General features: G+C 34.8%; 1 protein-coding gene across 1 annotated transcript in view; it reads right to left on the reverse strand.

The window, feature by feature from the left end:
• Positions 1-3,568: 3,568 nt before the first annotated feature.
• The window catches only part of LOC138707906 (delta-aminolevulinic acid dehydratase-like), an 82,393-nt gene continuing 65,125 nt past the window's right edge, over positions 3,569-20,836 (reverse strand). The window contains exons 6-8 of the mRNA XM_069837952.1: positions 20,533-20,649; positions 16,009-16,108; positions 3,569-6,165 (exon numbers count right to left, since the gene is read on the reverse strand). Coding sequence (XP_069694053.1) covers positions 6,095-6,165; positions 16,009-16,108; positions 20,533-20,649 — 288 coding nt within the window. The 3' untranslated portion in view covers positions 3,569-6,094. The remainder of the gene's footprint in view (positions 6,166-16,008; positions 16,109-20,532; positions 20,650-20,836) is intronic.

The raw sequence follows: 20,836 nt of genomic DNA on the forward strand, positions 1-20,836 counted from the left end.
GAAGGAAAGCAAGCAAAAGCTGTGGAACAGAGAGAAACTATTTCTGAAAAGGCACAACTGTGGAATGGAGAAAAACTATTTCTGAAAAGGCACAAATGGGCAGTTATAAATTTGCCGAAAGAGTAGCGAAAAAATGCAGCCTCACACTAATTTTACTATCTGCAAGAAAATAGTGAAATAGTGAAATCAATGTTTTTTTTTTTTAGTTGGTTATTTTACGACGCTTTATCAACATCTTAGGGGAATCGATGTCAGATGACAGAGCTGAGAAGGAAATATCTTTGGTTCCATTGTGAAATGATACTATTTTCTGCCGGATTGATGACATGTCTTCAGATATCCAGTGCAATGTACATGAAAAGCTAAGCAACGGTAGAGTATTTTCACTACAGCTCGATGAATCAACTGATATAAGTATGAAATGTTAATTACTGAGTTATATCAGATTTGTTGATGTGGATTCGATTATTGAACAATTCCTTTCCTGTACTGAATTACCCTCAACATCAACCAGAGCACATGTGTATAATTCCATATCCATCTTGGAACAGAATGGGCTGAGCTTAAGACACTAACAAACATAAAAGAACAAGAAGCGCAAGAGACTTCTCAGTTGAACAAGAAATGCATGTGTGTTTGTTTTCAATTCCACCACGAATTGAACTTTTGTGTAAGAAGCAACAAGCTCAAGTTTCTCATTAATAACTCATTACTTTTGTTGTAAGGTGTAAGCCAATAAATTACCTGTAAAATAAGTTGAAGTTCTTGAACATTATTCTCTCGTTTTTTAAATAAATGTTGAATGAAATTACTTTAATTACTTTTACCAACAGTATCACAAAGTCTCAGAAGTTTCGCAGCACACCTTGCTAATCTCGCGGCACACCCTTTGAGAACATCTTCTAGATTATGAAGGTCTATTGCCCCAATTACTTAAGGTAGGATGTTCAAATTTATATACTGTAGGTGGAAGATATCTCTAAATGATGAAAACTCTTAGAGCCAAAATGCGATGGGCATGAATTGGTTCCATTTGCATGTAGTTGAATTTCGAAATGGGACATTTGTCCCATCTGATGTTCTAGTGTAAAGCACGTGTTCATTTCTGTATACCACACATAATTTTTATCTTAACGAAATATAAACAGATGGTCTAACAATAAACATTATTATTAATATTTAAAATCTTATTGAAATTTAAAAGACATTTAAACTGTATCACATTTCATGAACACACAACTGGGGGGGGGGGGGGGGGGGAAACTTGAAATTATAATTTTAATTACCTATGTAAGAATTTCAATGGCTTAGCTGATATAATTTTATATAGGCTACAAACACACACGAAATTAATTTTGGGCCATAATTTGTAACTAAAATGAAGACCGTTTTCTTCAAAACTCAACAAATGCAAAAATATAAATTTTCAGAAACTATATTTTTCTGTTTTACTGAACTATTTTATATTTTTCCTTTTTAAAAAGTTGGCCGTCCTATGGGTACATATAAATGACATATTATTACATAGTAAAAAGTTAAAAAATGGATTAGGATATGCTTTTCCCAAAAAATTAAAGTTCCGAGAACTTTTTTTCCAATCAATACCAATATCTAAAATATTTTTTCCCAAAAGTAATTATTTCCAGTTTATTATTTCACCAATAATGTAATAAATGTTACAAAGAATTTTTTTCCAAGTCAATATAAATATCCAAAACATTTTTTCCAAATTATATATTTCCCAATAATGTAGTTTTTACATCTATCATCAAGAAGAACATATTCACATTTGTTAACATTACTAAAATGTTACTAATAGTTTCAGCAGTCACTCAAAACTGTAAATGTATCCAACACTTCTGAGGAATGTGAGGATGTCATTCTGCGCATATTCTACATACTCAGATACTGCACTAAAAATGCATGCTTCCACTCTCTGTCGACTGGTGTCGGGGAGTTTTTTCACTATCTGTATCTGATTGCTCCTTCTGCAATTCGGTGAGGAAGGTATACAAGCTGGGATGATGATGCCCTATAACTACTTGCATCCCATTGTGCCATCCTTCTGACAGATTGTTAGTCCTAGACAAACCTTGTAGAACTTCCATGTATTGATTCCACAGAATTGGTGGAAATCGTGCAGCAGTAGCTAGTCTCCTTCCTCTAGCCATCTGCCACGAACATAAGTAACTTCAAAGTACTCTGCCACTGGAATGAAATCTGCAGGTATACTGCCAGAAAGTGTCTAAATATTCTTCTACCATATCACGAGGAACAAATGCTAATACACACATTTGTCGTGCTGCAATTTTAAGGCTGCAATCAATTTGATTATTGTATTGATGTTGAAGACCTTCAGACTGGATGCGCCAGAAAACATTTTGGGATAAATGAAACAGATATCCATGTACTCATTCTCCAATATTAGTCTTTGTTACATTTATGATTCCAGATTCAAAATCAGTAGTAGCAAAACAATGGGAATCCCTAAATTCCTGGCCTCTGCAAACACAATTTCATGTACTTTACTAGGCCTATAATCTACTTCACGCTTTGATTCTAAGAGTGCATACACGTATGACAAAGCAATCGTTTGCTCTGTCCCTCTGTTTAGCATCTGTTTAACAGATCCAAGTATGGTAAATAACTGTAGAAAAATATTGGGTGCAACTGAAAAAGTTTCATCAACAAATCACATTTGACTATTAAAAAACCTTCTCACATTTTCTCTTGTTCCCATGATGATTATTCTTCCACAATGTAGGTTATATGCATGATCTTCAAATGATCATAAAGTAAAAAGTTATTTTTAGTTGTTTGTTTAAATTTTCCAGGTAATTCGTTCAGTTTGTCTATACTCACAGGGTTTGGAGGCATGCCTTTCAGACGTTCTCGAGTAATAGCTTTCCTCAAATGTTGTCAATCAGGGAGTTCTGCTAAAGTACCAGATGGTACTTCCTGCAACTTATTTCTTAAAATTTGTGCTGGTGATGCTTCAGGATGTTCAACTGCTGATCTTTTCACATTTGCATTAACTTTCAGGGCCTCTGTCTCTTTTAAATTTGGAGCATGTGAATGTACAGAAGTATCTGGTCCCTTTTTTTATTTCTATGCTGTTTTCGCTACTTGAAGTTATTGCATGAGTGGAACACTCAAATTTGCGTTTGCAATTCCAATATGTTCTTCCATTTCTCTCTGAATGTCTGTAGTACAGATAACCATTAATATGCAATAGTTTTCCTCTCCCACTAGAATTTATTATTTCAGCCATTTTTAAAGTAATGTTGCTAGGTGATATTAAGAACAATGTGAGTAATTATTTTGAGAAAATTGATAAAAATTGGAATAATTTGAATGTAGGGGTAAAAATTGCATTGGGAAAAAAAATTAGGAAAAGTGGATTGAAAGATGGAAATTGAAATAATTTGATTTGGGAATTCATTGTAGTAGGAAAATCAAATTTTATTGGGAAAAAAATTGATAAAAATTTTATTGGGAAAAAAAATTTGGGAAAAATTTCATTAGGGAAAAAAAACTTGGGAAAAGTGTCCCCAATGGAAAAATGAAGTTCCAATATGTAGTATTTATTGTTTAAAAAATGAGAGTTTTTTGAAAACTCTACCTGTTTTACAGAAGTGGTATCACAAAATTCTACATATGCTTAATTGGATAGAAGAAATTTAGTTAAACATATAATTGAATCGGTCGGAGCTAAAAGGAACTAAGTCAAAATATGCAATTTTGGGTTATGCAACAATTTGTACAATGGATGTCATGCGTATCAAACGGTGGAAGAAGGAACTAAGACTTTTAAATATTCTTTTGTCTTCTATAACATAAAAATATAATATCTGTGTTATTAGTGGAATGTTTTTTGCTTCTCCTTAAAAGTTGTGAAAAGTGACTTCGTTCCTTTTAGCTCCGACTCAATTATAATGGTTACCGGTACATATAAATACATTTATACCCGATATCATGTATATTTTGTTACATAACATTTACTATAAATGAAGACTTCAAATAAAAAACGTTCTAAATGCCAAAACTCTTTCTATATGCTTATGATTATGATATGGCGATTTGTGTCCAGTTTGTATTTTATTTTAAATCTTCAAATATTTGATTCTAAAAATTGTAATAATCCATAGTACTACAGCCCTTTAAGGGCCCAGACCTGACAAGCCAGCTTGCTGGCCTCAGGCCCACATGCCGAAGCAGAGATGGACGATCATCCAACCAGAATGGAGGTATCGTGTGGTTAGCACGATGATCCCCCCAGCCATTATAGCTGGCTTTAGTAACCAGATTTTGCTACCTATCGTAGCTCCCCAAGTGCATCATGAAGCTGGGTAGGCACTGGTTCCATACACTGGCGAAAATTTCATGAGAAAATTAATACTTAATTTTAGGTATGTTAAATTAGTTTACACCATGTCTTCATCATCATAAGTGATCACAATACCCTCTCCATTAGTGTTTCTATCTGAAATGATAACCTAATTGAAATAGAGCTTTATGTCATCATAAAAATCATTGGCTGAGGCTGGCACAATGAAAAACCTAAGTAGCATTATTATATCGTTTGCTTTTTCTTCTAGCCTTCTTCCTAGCCTGTAGGTATGTTTTGAAAATTTTTGCAATAGTTTTGAAATTTTTTTCCTCTTTTGGTTTAAACACATCTACTGCTGTTGCCATATCCTGTTACTTACTTAGAAATAACTTTTAAGGAGCCCGGAGGTTCATTATCACCCTCACATAAGCCCACCATCGGTCCCTATCCTAAGCAAGATTAATCCAGTCCCTATATACTATCACCCTCAAATCCATTTTAATATTATTCTCCCATCTAAAGTGAGGTCACAAAGTGGGCGTACCCCACATGAATTCTTATTTCATTTACTTTGTGAATCTTGGTACCAATGTCTTGAATCGTTAAACTATCAGGTACAAGTCCATATAAATCAATCAATCATACCAATCATAGTGTCGTAATACATAGGGTGTATGCCCACTTTGTGACCTCTCTGTACGTCTTGGCCTCCCCAAAGGTCTTTTTCCCTCAAGCCTCCCAACTAACACTCTAGATGCATTTTTTTATTCACTCATATGTGCTACATGCCTTGCCCATCTAAAATGTCTGGATTTAATGTTCCTAATTATGTTAGGTGAAGAATACAATGTATGCAGTTCTGCAACTTTCTCCATTCTCCTGTAACTTCCTGTATATACATTTTTTATTTTGACTTCAGGAAGCATTGTTTTCTACTGATTATAACGCCTATTAATATACTGGATAACTCGTGCTTTTCTCATCTTAAAAGGACGTTCACGTTTCATTAATTTCTGCACAGAAGTTTTATAATCGTAGATGTCCCATTCTTTATCCAGTCGTTTTACTGTCCCATGTGATCTTAGAATGTAAAGTATTCATCCAGAGAAAGAATAGTCTCCTTCTTTCTGAACACCTTTTCAACCCTACCAAACACTATCCACTGGTATGTAGCCGTTCCTTTTCTTATGACCACTATCATCATTTCTCCTGTGCTTTCTTCCACGAGAAATGGTGCTAACAGAATCAGTGTAATCTGGATTACCATCTGCCATATTTCACTCCTGCATCAGAACTGCTCGCAGAAAGAAAGTTACTTTATACTTTGCACTCTTCTGCCTCAGTCTAATTTCTGTCAGTATACCCAACAATGGAATATTTTAAGTTAATGTTTAAATACATCGGTATCAAGAAACGGTGTTGTGAGACCAAGTTTACTTCCAATTATATTCTGTGAACTAAATAATGGCATGTACCAAATACAACATTGGTTTAGCAAAATCCTATAATTGCATGCATATGTTCAGTTTTGCAAAATCTTCGAAATTGTATAGTTAAATAACAATTTAATTTATAGTTTATTGATAAAACCAACACTTGAAACTGATAGCTCGCTGTCGAATTGTATAGAAAACATGTGTAACTTATTTTCGTCTAAAACTTCATATGTCGACTTTTGAAAAAATGGTCTTCATTAACATTTCATAAAATGAATAGAAATAAACATCTAAACCATTGCTATCAAGATTATTTACATTCACCTTGCTAATATTTACTTTTTAATTGTAACCAATCTAAAATAACAGGAGTGAAGTATGTGATTATGCAATCAGCACCTGAAATGAAAAGTAGCATTATAAACATTGTACAAATATAAATATAATTTTAGGAAACTTAGAAGTGAAAAGTAGAATAGATTAAAATTCGGCAAGTCAGAGCTGATTTCTGATGTTTTCTGAACACATGACTGTAAAATCCGCTGGTCATACAGGATTGTTTCCGATCTCTGATAACGAATTTGAATGATGTCATGTGCATCAGGACTCACAACGACAGCTGAATTGCGGCGAGAAGTGACAGACCAGCAGTGAATGATTTCATAATCAGAGTGCACGGTGTATCATAGTAGCAATGCCCAAGAAAATCGAGCCTTTTTGGGAGGGGTACATAACACTTTCCGATGCCAAGTACAGTTACATGGAAATCATAGGAGCCTGCAAAAAACGTAGTTTCGTTATTTCCAAGAAAGGCATCTTGTGTGCATCTAATAAGACAGGCAGAGCTCAGATGGGATTAATTCCAGAGTGCAAAAAGCAAGCAAATCCACCCCGTCACAAGTCGCCATACCTATGAGATGATACAAATTAATTCCATTCGAGCTTTACCAATTTTATTAAGTACACAGAAGAAGCCTTTCTTGGAAATAACGAAACCTCGTTTATTGCAGGCTTCTTTTATTTTCACTTAACTGTACTTGGCATCGAAAAGGGTTATGTACCCCTCCCAAAAAGGCTCGAATTTCTTGGGAATTTCTGCTGTGAATCGTCTTGCACTCTGACTATGAGATCACTGACTGCTGGTCTGTCACCTCGCGCCACAGTTCAGCTGTTGTGTGACTCCTGACGCACATGATGTCATTCAAATTCAGAGATCGAAAACAACCCTGTAAAACAGTCAACCTATGCTCCAGATTTTATTTGCATTTAGCGATCCTATCTGACATTATTGGGGTAGGGTGGCCAGTTCCTTTCCCCCTACTAATTTTTATTAAACAATAAATATAGTAGTAAAGAATGTCGTACGTTATTATTGCAGTACTGTAAATAGTTTGTATTTTCTATAAATATTGCTGTAAATATAGTCATGTTTATGTTTGTATATTTGGCATATAAGTATATTATTTACACAAAAATTGTTTACTGTTGCAACAAACTTTCGAACTATGTTATACGAGTTTTTCGACTTTCACAGCGATTGTATTCAGAGAGAGATTTTGGGGCATTTCACCTTATGGTGGAACTTAACTCCAACATTTCCAACTGCATACAGGTGAGTCTGTGTGAAATCAGATGGAAAATTAAGAATATATACCTAACGAATTTAAAATGTTATTATATATTTTGTACAATTAGAATAGAGAGATGGACGTTTTTGCGAAATATGACAACCCTAGGTCTAATAGTTTTCTTTAAAATTCGCCAATTTACTGTATGTGAAGAAAATTACATCCTTCATGCGACCTTAGCTACCAAACTCTTTAAAATTAAAATTTCAACAATACCTCATATTGAAGCTCTTATCTTCCCAAATATTATTTGTAAAAATATATTCATTGTTGTATACATTGATTAGGACACAGTCGATTTAATCCATAGTTGGAAATATCTGTAAGATAGTCATTAAGAGTAACATTCATCTGAGAGATGGATATGTTAATTGTTGTGTTTTTTATTTAATTTTAAAATTATCGCTACATTTTATTACGTATTATTCAAGACAATTTATTAATGTTTCGTTTCTTTAAAAATTTAGTACCACTATTATAAAAATGGGAACATACTGTACTGTCATCATCAAAGACAGACTGTTGTAATGCATTTGAAATATCTTTCTACTACTCTGAGACACATTAGCCATCAGTATACTAGCACCATCTGAATGAAAGAAAGAGTAATTTAAATGATTTACATCTACATATTTATAAAATATAGTTCCCTCAGCAATAATGCCATTCTGCAAGATGGTAGGCAAAACTTACGCTCTCAATAATATCCGTCTGTGAGAATGAGATTTATTTTTACGCAACAATACTCTGTTAAAATGCGTAGGTGTGCAACATGTGTTCACAGATTCAAAATTAACTCTCCACCGACACATAACTAGCTTCGCAGCAATATTAATTAGTAGGGCAAGGCAATTAATGATTTTGCATCTTTTTCTTATGAAGGTTTAAACATTGCTAGCATATATGGAAATGTATGCCATTAAAAACGGGGTTAAATAAAAGCAATTCGTTAGGGCATTTTTTTGCATTTTCTTAACTTTTTTACGGATATGTCATTTTTTAGCAATTTTAAAGTCATTTTGAGCATTTTTTACACTTTTCAGGAAAGCTGTGACATTATTTGTATTTGATTTGAGATTTTTATTATAATTCAGTATTTTCCTTGTCAATACAATTTCTTGGAATTAAGTAGATGTTTGCTAGCTTCTACCCCTATTTTTCAAGGTATATGCATAATAAACTTGCCCACTTCTAGGAATTTTATTCAAATTCTTAGAGTGTATGCTAGCTTGTACCCCTATTTTTCAAGGCATAATGAACTTGCCCACTTCTAGGAATTTACCCATACTCCCACAGAGATTCCTTTCTCCAGGTAAACTGGCATTGTTATGCTGTTAATTGAGGTGGTCAGTTGTTTCTAGTCGTCTGTGTGAACAAGTCAAGAGCAAAATGCCTAAAGTAAAGGAAAGTGCTAGTGTTAAATTAAAGGCATTTGTTTCAAAATATGGAGAAAATATTTTTTCAACGGACGGTCGTATTTTATTCTGCAAGGTCTGCGATGTGAGAGTGGCTGCTGAAAAAAAGTTTATGATAGAACAACACATGTCACAGGAGAAACATAAACGTGGCCTGCAGAGACTTGAAAATAAATCCAGTGTAAACTTACAGCAAATGCTTCTGGGGGATACGTGTTCAACGTTTTCGCCATTTTGTGAGAAACTATGTGAAGCTTTTCTATTGGCTGATATTTCACTTCACAAACTGAATCATCCTAAGCTGCGAACTTTCTTAGAAGAGGAGACCGGAAAATTAATTCCAGATCCCAGAACATTGAGAAGAACAACATAGCTTGATGCTATGACAAAACTTTGAAAAAAATAAGAGAAATGATTGGAGAAAGAAATGTATTCGTATCCATTGACGAGACAACAGACTCTATGGGCCGTTATGTAGCTAATGTTAATGTTGGAGTTTTAGAAGCACACAGCCCTGGAGAACAATTTCTACTACATTGTGAGCAGCTGGACAAAGTCAACTACTCAACGATCAGCTTAGTATTTGACCATGCATTGAGAATACTTTGGCCTGATGGGATTCGAAATTCCAATGTATTGCTTTTTATAACAGATGCAGCACCCTACATGATGAAAGCAGCTGCTTCTTTAAGTGCACTGTACCCAAAAATTGTACATGTGACGTGTTTAGAGCATGCATTACACTGGGTCGTGGAAGAAGTACTTGCAAATTTTCCTGAAGTGGATAAATTAATTGGATACGTGAAGAAAGTATTCTTGAAAGCCCCCTCTCGAATTTCAGCATTCAAAACAGAAGCTCCAGAAATCCAATTGCCATTTTCACCTGTTTTGACTAGATGGGGAACATGGCTCCAAGCTTGCAGTTATTATTGCAAGAATTTCGATGTTGTGAAGAAAGTGGTTGATTCTTTTGATAATGGTGAGTCAGTGTCAATAAAAAAGGCGCAAGAACTGTTAGCTGATAAAGAAATTGCTGGTAAACTTTCTTACATAAATACTAATTTTGGATTCCTTCCTGATGTCATAACTGCACTGGAAAAATCCCAAGTGACATCAGTGGAACAGCTACAAATAGTGGATAAAATGGTGAATGATTTGAGCTGTGCATGTGGTAAATTGGGTGATGCAGTGTCAATGAAAATGAAAAACTGTCTAAGCAAGAACAGGGGGTACACAACATTGTGTTCAATTGGCAGAGCTTCGTCTGGTGAAAATTTTTCTCTTCCTGACTGTGAGTTAAATCCAGGAGATATTGCTTGCTTTCAGTTTGCTCCAATTGTTTCCGTTGAAGTAGAGAGAAGCTTTCCCATTTAAAAGTCGGTACTAGCAGACAATAGACAAACATTTTTGTTTGAAAATCTCCGCCAAGTTTTGATTGTTAACTGCAATTCAAAATTGTAAAAGTGCACTTGAAATGAATTTTCTGCAATACAAGGTACTGTAACATGTATTTTTTTAAAATTTTATGTAGTTCAGTAATCAAGTGAGTACTTAACGTAATTAAAAGTATTTTCATTGGCAATGCTTTACTTTTTATTGGTCATGTTTTTGTTTTTTTAGGTCATTTTTTGTATTTTTTAGGTCATAAATGCATTTTTTATTTTGCATTTTTTACCAATTTATAGGTCATTAAATGCCTTGCCCTATTAATTAGTATTGATAGAATTAGATTTAAATTTTATAAGAAATTTCTAGGAATTCCGAGAATGCTTCTAACCTAGCTGCTAGATTCGAAATGAGAGTAGATAGTATCATGGGCAGATATTATTAAGGAAAATAAAATTCTTAGGCCATATTATGCAGAAAAAGGATAGTACCATTGAAAATACATTTTCTTCTGGATACGAATTTGAAATCCAATCGGTTAGAAGATTTAAAGAACAAGATGAGTAGATTAGGTTTAAAATGGTTATGAGATGAAATTGGGGAAATGAATTTAAATACAATTTGTAAAATCGTAAAAGAAAGGTTTAAGGAAATTACGAGACAAGAGTTTTATCAAAATTGAACAATAAGTAATTTTAAGGACATAAAAACGACATGGAAACAAGAAGAATATGTAAGAATAAGTAATAGGGAAGTGAGGATGGGCTTAACTGGGTGGAGATTAGGAATATGGAAACTGAAAAACAAGAGGGATACTGTAAAAAAGAATATCTTCCTCCTTTTGTGGCATGAGAGAAAATGCATTCCATATAATATTTGAATGTCAAGAAACAGACAATACAAGGAAAAAGTAGTCAGAGAAAACATTTTTCAGTATTAATGGATATGTGGCCTATAAGAAAATATGTAGTACAACTAATATAAGCGAGTTAAAAAAATTAAGCAAATTTTTAATGATAGTGTAGTTGAAATGGGAAGAGAAAGGTAAAACTAATGGTGTATGAAATTGATCTCGTGTGCGCGTGCGTGTGTATGTGGTTTTTTTCTGTTTAGAGAATAGGGGGTATGGTATGTAGGTATGTCTTAGGAGAGGGGTTGTGTTTAGATAGAGGTTAATTGAATTTGTTGTTTTGAAAAAAAAAGTATATTGGATTAGTTTTTAGACTAATGTAAGACTTGGTACAGGTGAATAAAATTGTAAAGTAAGGCAGACCTGGGTTAATATAAAATTTTAACAGGTCTGTGTTAGAGAAATATGATGGATCAATAAATATCATATCAAATATATTATCATATCATATATCGTATCATGTCATATCATATTTCATCTATTCAAAATGCATATTGTTTAAGAGTATGGAATTGGAATGGAATTTACAGGAGGGTGCACTATGGTCCAGCACTGCGACCTGTTACAATCTATTGCGCTAATCCTCAAGTTAGGCACATTCTGAAACCCACATCAGCTGACTACACTGAGGTTCACTGCATATCCAGGTTTCGAGCAGGCAACCCCCCTTGTCCCTAGGCCAGCACCAGCCGGCATTTGGGAAATGCTATGGAATGATGACGAAATGGAGAAATGGTGACGGAATGATGCAGATGCCTAATATAGGGAAATAGGAGAACCCCGAGAAAAACCCCAACTGCGACCTTGTCCACCACAAGTGTCACCATGGATTTTTCAATGAAAAATCCTAGACCTGACTGGGACTCGAATCTGGGCTGCCTGCGTGACAGGCTGGAGGTCTGACCACTCAGCCACCGCAGGGGTTGTTTAACAGAACTTCATTAATATAGATTCTCTTCATTCACCATTAGTACAACTACTATCTTGTAGTATTCATCACATTGATCTTGCTGTGGTTTCGAGCACTGATTGCATCATGGGTACTAGCTACTATTTCTAAGACTTAAAGAATTTTTATTCTCTTTGCTAATAAATATTACTTAGTCTTATTTATCTCAAATTATATACATTCTTTTCTACATGCCTAGGCCTATATATTGTAATATATTTTCATGTTCTTTTAAGTGCTTCATTTGACTCCAGTAATTGTTAGCTGAAACTATATGAGGAGTCAGTACATAGAGATCACTTTTCAGTTGTTGGAGTAGCCAGGCAGAATGGGCAGAGTAGATTACCTTTTATGTCATACCATTTTGTCCTGATAGAACCTGTATGTAATTTGGAAATGTTAGTTGTTAAGTTCCAGCATAGTCATGGTGAAATACTTCAAAATCTACTTCTAAGCTCTACTTCTACAAACAGGTCATTTCATGCTCTTTCTGCAAGATATGGAAACAATAAACAGTAGCACTTCCTTCAGGATTCTACTCTTGTTGGTCAAACTTTAACGATACCTAGTTACGAGTACTCTGTAAATGCCTACCCCAATATGGAATGGACCTATGAAACCTTAATGACGAATTGACGATGTTTTAAGAAGTTGTAACATAAATTATTATAAGAATGGTTAAAAAGTGCAGAATTACAGTGGAATTTGTGCTAAACAAGGACAATGTTTGATCATTTGATGCACAATAATAATAATTATAACAGTAATATTATAATTTAGTAGCAGTAGCAGCAGCAGCAGCAGGAGCAGCAGCAGCAGCAGCAGCAGCAGTAGCAGTAATAATAATAATCTTCAGCAGTGTGTTAGGTTCTTTCATGTTCTAACAATATTCAAATCAAAAGAGGAAATCCATTCATTTTCATTTTCATTGCTGATGAAGAATACATATCTCACAACATTGTCAAATGCGAAGTTGATTAATTTAGAGTAATTCCTAAAATTCAATACTACCATCTTCTGTTAGTTAATTTCTTCAACTGCCAAATGATAGCACAGTAAATGTTCTTTAAAACATTTTTGATCTATTTTTAATTCTATTCACTTCCACTGTTTACATACATCCATTTGACTTCCACTACATTCATTAATCCCATTTGACGCATCTTTCCTGATTTATTACACCTTTGTCCCCTTTCGTTTTTCATTTCTTGGAACTCCTGTTCTCTTTTACACAAAGTGAGTCAAACGTAAGGGACTGGAACTCATGCCATCTCTCAGCACTGCAGTCTGACAAGCAGTCTGCAGTCTCCAGCTCTTGTGAATAATGTTCTTGTCTGAGAAGTGATCTTTCGCTTAACTGGTCAACTATTTTTAAGGAAATAGAGAGAATCTTACCTGGATTTCACAGCAGTTGCTCAAAATATCCTCTATTACTTTCTATACATAAGTTCAGGAAAATGCAATGCACTACTTGCCACAGCAATCTCGCAGGTCAGTAAGAATGCTGGTAACTAGGTTTGCTTTAAATCGGCCCAGGACGTAATGTGTGGGTTTTACTTATCAGGTATTGTACTGTACTGGTGTCACAATTCTGCGGACAGTTCATATTGTCAACCTCAGCCAGCTGTCTGAATTTTATTGAGCACACACGTCGGTGCATTCAATGGAACGCCTTATGTGAAATTTTTTATGACAGAGTAATAATTTGTGGACTATGTTCTGCTGTCTGTCTGTCTGTCTGTCTCTGTCTCTGTATGTGTGTGTGTCCTTTCACTCCTTATGTGGAGCATAGGGCATCGGTGAGAACCTTCCAACGGACACGATTTGCTGCCGTACCCTTCACTTCTCTCCAGACTTTCCCACACTTTCCCACCTCTTCATTAACCGTTCTTATCCATGTCCCTCTTGGTCGCCCCACCTTCCTAGCTCCTTGGGGATTCCATTCCAATGCTTGTCTTTCTATAGCCTCATTAGGTTTTCTCAGAGTATGTCCTATCCACCTCCATTTCCCTCTTTTAATTTGAATCTCTATTAGTTCTTCTGTTAGTCTCCATAAATTTTCGTTACTTATTATGATTGGCCAGTACACCTGTTCATAAAGGATTGCAACTTTATTATAATTGTATTGTTTGATAGCCAGGTTTCAGATCCATATAACAGGACAGCTTTAACATTACTCCTGAATATTTTCAATTTTGTGTGGTTAGAAATGTTTTTATTTCTCCAAACCGGATACAATTGAGTGAATATCGAATTTGCTTTCTTAATCCTGGATCTGATATCGTCAATGGCCCCTCCAGTTGTGGAGACTATACTTCCCAGATAGTTATATGTTTAAACTTGTTCTATAATTTGATTTTTCATCATCAGAGGTCTCAGTGTTTTTAGAATTTATGCGTAATTTTTTAGTTTGCTTTATATTTACTGTTAACCCTGCAGGTTTAGCTTCCCTAAATCATGTATTTTATTCTGCATATCTATAAAACACTAGGATAGGAGGCAGATGTCATCTGCATAGTCCAGATCTTTCAGTCTTTCCATCAGATTCCACCTGACACCTAGTGCTATATCCTTCGTTGTTGCCCTCATTATATCAGTACCATTATAAATATCACTGGAGATAAAATACACCCTTGTCGAACGCCATTCGTAACTGGAAAAGATTGTGAGAGTTGACCATTATGTAGAACTTGGCACCCATATCCATCATACATATTTTGAATAATTTTGATTATTTTCTCTGGCAATCCATATTTCTTCATTACATTCCAGATTTTCTGATGATTGAGGGAATCGAAAGCCTGTTGAAAATCAATAAAAGTTGCATACAGGGTTGCATTCCATTCTGCACTCTGTTCTATTATCAGTCGAAGTGTGTGAATTTGGTCGATACAACTGCGGTTCTTTCTGAAGCCTGCTTGTTCTCTTCTCAGTCTCAGTTCTATAGTGCTTTCTATTCTATTTAGTTTTATCTATGGGGTACCCTCAAACAAAAAGTGTACGAAAATATCCCACATACTATGGATTCTCCAGCTAGTGTCTCAGAACTTCGTACATCACTGCACCACGTGTATAGAATGTAATGAAGGATATTTTGAGTAACTGCTTTGAAATTCAGATAACATTATCTCCATTTCCCTAAATAAATAAATCACTAGTCAGGCGAAGGATCACTTACCAACCTGTAGTGCCGTGAAAAGGCAATAGTGTTAACCACAAAAGCTGGCAATTTGCTTGCAAGAGTGCAATGCCAGTCCCGCAGGTTTGTCTTGCACTGAACTTATAATATTCCATCTCCATTAGTCAGTCAGTTGGTTATCCGAGTCAGAAATTCACATGGATGGACCCTCAATAATTATGATACTCTTCTCACTCTTCTGTTGCAAGGAAGATAGATCCAATCTTCGAAATGTCGTTCTTGTATATTTTACCAACAGTGGAAAAGTCTAAGCTGCCTTTTCTTTTATTGAATTTTATAATATATGATATGATCATTGTAAAAATATATTTTCTCTTCATTCTTTCCGCAGTAGCAGATATTCCCACTGACTCAAGTTGTACATAACTTTGCTGTCTCAAAAACTCTGTGCATCTGTTGGACCTGTATCTACATTGTGCTCAGGATGAAGGTTAATGAAGAAATGGTAGAATGATGACACAAGAAAGTCAAATACTCTTACTTTGGGGAAACCTGCTGCAAAACTGTTTTTGTACACCACAAATTCCAGTAAAATTTGTACGCTTATGCGCGCACACGCACACATGCTCGCGCACGCACGTACGCACACACACAAACATACAAACATACACATACACATACACACACACACAAAATTCTTTTTTATATACTTTAGTTTCTTAAAAGAAATACTTAGCAAATATTATAGTAATAAATGATTTTCATTTTAAATATTCAGCAATAGAAGGGTATGTATTTAATGCTAACAAACTTACCAGCTCTTCTCATTGAGAGCAAGACTTCTTCCAAAACACTCCGCAAATCAATAGCACCCGCTTTAGCAGCATGATACAACATTGCATATTCACCAGATACCTGAAGTTACAAAGTAATTCATCAAAGTATGTAAAAATATCTGGGCCAGTGACATGGTAGCTTTAGGACTAACAAGTAGGACTTGTGCTCAGGCATGGGTTCGAATACCATTTGGGCTGATTTCTTGGTTAGATTTTTTCCAAGATTTTCCCAACTACAAAGCAAATGTCATATAATTCTATAATAAAATCCTCGCACTTATCTCGTTATCACCAATTCCAGCAACATTGATAACTACACAGTTGATATAGTGTCATTAAATAACCAACTAAGAAATAAGTCTAATAAAAAGTGTAATATTTTTACTTTACTTTAATAAATCTTAGTTCAATTCTGATTCTGGGAAAATCTTCATTATATCTTTCTCTTACATCATATCTCTCTTTCTTTCTTTCACAATCGGACAATAATTCTTCACCCTACATCAGTCTAATATGATAAGGACAATGCTGAATAAACATACACGTTTGTTTCTTTTCATTTATGATAAGACTTTGTTTCAATAAAAACGCAAATCACACATTCATGTATATGGCTTTTCTGGTGAAAACGTCTTTATTAACAAATAAGTATCATAGATATACAGATTATGTGAGATTTTAGAATAACTTTGTTGCAAAAAGTGATTCACATACTACTTTTTCTTCGTTATTTAACGACGCTGTATCAACTACTGGGTTAGTTAGTGTGAATAGTAATTAAGAAAGTTAATGGAATTGGTGATAGTGAGATGGTATTTGGCGAGAGGAGGCCGAGGATTCGCCATAGATTACCTGACATTCCCCTTACAGTTGGGAAAAATCTCTGAAAAACTCAACCAGATAATTAGCCCTAGTGAAAATCGAACACATGCCCGAGTGCAACTGTAGATCAGCAGATAAACGTGATACCTCCTAAGCTACGCCGGTGGCCTAATTCATATAAATTACATAAGCAATAACTTAAATGATGAAATTAAAATAAACACGAGATGTCTGGGTGAATTAATCTAGGCCTATTCTACAGAGCGTTAAAACCAAGATGTCCCCCACTACCATGAAAACTGGTTGGCAGACAGGAATGATGCGAGTCCCATCATTATGCCTCTTGCTAGTTATGGCAAATTTCCATGGCTCTCAAGTCAATATTCAAGACATCTCTGTTGTGCGCATTTGTGTTGTGATGTACAGTATAGAACAACGCATTTTTATATGCAAGACTTTCGTAAAATATACGTATTGCCATAAATTCAGACTTTTCCTGATGGTCCGGTGCCAAATAAGAAAACAATATACAGATTTGTAAAGAAATTTGATGAGACAGGCTCGGTTCAAAATAAGAAGTGTCAAGTGAATAAACGGTTCTTAACTGAGGAAACATTATATGAAATAGGTTTTCAATTAGAACGAAATCCTTAGAAATTTTTTTGCAGATTAGCCCAGGAAGTAGGGGGGTAGAAAACCTCAATTCAACATGGCACTAAATTGTTGAAGTTAAAAGTGTACAAAACCCGTGTAGTGCATCACATAAGTGAAAATGAACTACAGAAATTGTCTGGAAATGTGCTGAAGCTATGTCAAGCATGCCTGAATGCCAAAGGTCACCATTTCCAGCAATTACTACAGTAAGATAAGCCTTTTATTTCAGTATAATGAATTTTACTTTGCTGCAAATTACTGTCACAGTTTGGCGGAAAACGGGCGACCCATATAGCATGCAGAGGACGCACTGCCACTGGTAGTGGTGGACATCTTGGCTTGAACGCTCTGCATATTACATATTACAAAACAAATGAATTGATAAATTAAATAATAAGAAGTTCTATGGAAGATATTAAAATGATTGTTGTTGTTTAGTCAACTGTCCAAAGACAGATTTGAACCTCAAGTGACACCAATAAGGCATCATTCATGAGGCAACTAGGCCAGGAGATAATGGGGTAGGGGTATAAATACCAATCACTTGATCAGAAATGTTGTCATGAAGTATGTTCTGTTGACACTGGGCAACAGGTATGAATTTTAATTCTGCCAAAAACTGGCTCATTTTAATGGTAAATATGATAAAAATCTCATAATAAATACTCGAAAACTTAAGAAACTTGATATTTTTCGATAGAAATCCAAGCAATATGTAGGCCTAGTGTAAATTATGCTGGTCCTGAGTGGGGGTGGATCTAATTCAACTGTTACCCATTAAAGCATAACAGAACACCACAATAGTCAAATGAAGGTCTACATGGAAATAATATAACCCTCCTTTCCTTTCCACACAAGGAAAGGGGACAAATGCTATACAAGATAAATCAACAATCAGAAATATGTGGTTAGTGAGTATGTGCTAAAAATCAAATTCGACATTTTCACCAAAATGTACATTTTAGCATAATTATTAACAAATAAGTTGTTTTTGCAGTTCCTTTCCACCTTCGTTGCATACATAGCTGACTAGCTACATATTACACTATTCAGACTTCAGATATATACAAACAAATTGTTCTTCCTCTGACACATATCGTCGAGTGAGGTGTACTGCCTGATAATAGACATACTGCATGGGAGAGTTCAAATATCAATAGAGGTGAGTCTTTGTACAACTTTACCGTATCTAATAACCTAGATATAATTAATATTGGTAAGAAAACTAACTAACTTTGTTACATCCAAAAGGCAACGAGTTATCGATATAACTTAAGCTGCCAATTATTTAGGTAAGTAAAGTCAACTCCATGACAGGCCAATTCAACCCAGAGGGTGACGAGAGGTTAGGCTCCCACCTTTACAGACAATCGGCATTTAATGATAATAGAGATGTCAGTTCTATGTCCCCACTGCCTTTACCCCCAAGGAAATGCCGCTGCTACTCATTTCTGTTAGAGGATGAGTAGACTCCAGAGCCATAGTGTGGCTGGAAGGATTAGATCAGTGAAAAAATTCATGGCCCCATTGGGAATGAAGTCTTATACATGTTATATACTGTGCCAATTTGGGGAAACATACTGCTCTGGTCATATTTCCTTAGGGCACATATTGCACATTCGAATACACTTGTTATTTTCGCACTTAAATTGGATGTATCCAACAGCATTATCCCAGAAACTTTCTATACCTTTACTGTTTACTGTTAGAGATGAAAATTTTTATATAAATAAATTTCTCAACATATCAATAACCACAATTTTGAGAGAGCTATTTTGATGCTGCTCGACGGTCGAATTTTGGCTTGCATGAAATAGTCTTTTACTTTTCTGAACCATCACCTTTAGAGCTCAAAATGAGAAAATTAAACAATGACCATGTAGCTAACAATTCAATCTGAAAGTAAACATTATTCGAATCACAGCCTATTACACGATTATGACTGCCTTCACAATACAAAGATATCTTGTGCTATAACATCACATTTGTTTTTTTTAGATGCATCATAAGAACATAATTAAAGTATATTATTATTTGCAATAAAAAGATAATTTAAACAAATCATGTACATTTCCTTCTTAATGAATCCTTTCTTTGATGCAGGCATGACATAATGCTGGTATAAAATATTTTATGCTCGACCATGCCGAAATGTAGTAATTATACACCTGGTAGTAGCCCTTTAATGCACCTCATTAAAGTACACCTATTCATTATAATTCAGTTGTTCAGCCAATGAGAAATCACCATTGTACCATTATAAAACCGCAAGTATCGATTATTCTCGGATATGGAATCGAAAGACAATTAGCGAAAAGTCACGGAGGCTGGAAATCCAATACTGTCGCAGAAGGTTATGTTCTGTTACTATAATAATTAGCATTAATTGTAAATAATATTCAAATAAATTCAATTTGTCATCTCGTTTTTCAATTCTAAATCAATTTCCAGGTTATATCAAGACTAATGTTCATGTTATTCTCTAGATTATATCAAGATCAATGACATTCGTGCCTCGGAAAAAATCAATACTTTCGCGTCTGCGAACATCTCACAATTCAGGTCAGTTCCACTCCTCACTTACATAACCATAACATGAATACTTATGAATAATTTCAAGTTAGAAATATGGTCGAGCATAGAAAGTCGTATGAAACTTGCCTATAATGATAATTAAGATGCTCGTATGAAAATTATGAAACTCGCTTGCGCTCGTTTCATAAACAAAGATACTCGCGTCTTAATTACTACCATTATAGGCTCGTTGCATAATGTACTATTTTTCGACAATGTGATTGATGAAACAACGATTCCAGAACTTAACAATATAGATTATGACAATAATGTATGTGATTTATATCTCAGTGTTAGAGTAGGAAATGCTTCCAGTCTCATGGCACATGATGTTTCCATATCATTTCCCAACAAGATGTACTCCACTTTAGTTCATCAGGGTCAAATTCTCATTAAACAAATGTTTCTTTGTTAGCCCCAGAGCTTATTAAATTAAACTAATTTTATATTTACCTGATAAACAAACAATGGGTATTCTGGATGTGCATCTTTGGTTTGTTTAACTATGTCCAGATATGCAAGGCCTGGCTTCACCATCAGCATATCACAACCTTCAGTTACATCTCGGAGCTGAAAATAATATGTCCATTAATTTATGTAAGAATAGTTATGGAAAAAAATTAATGCATATGTCTATTTGTATAGAACTTTAACAATAAAGTCCGAAAACCCGATATAATCACCATTTACAGTAATTCTTTACTAGGATGACATATCTGTCTGTAAGTGGGGAAGGTAAATAAATCATTGCAGCTCG

The sequence above is a fragment of the Periplaneta americana genome, chromosome 10, assembly GCF_040183065.1.
Source record: "Periplaneta americana isolate PAMFEO1 chromosome 10, P.americana_PAMFEO1_priV1, whole genome shotgun sequence".
NCBI classification, from domain to species: Eukaryota; Metazoa; Arthropoda; class Insecta; order Blattodea; family Blattidae; genus Periplaneta; species Periplaneta americana.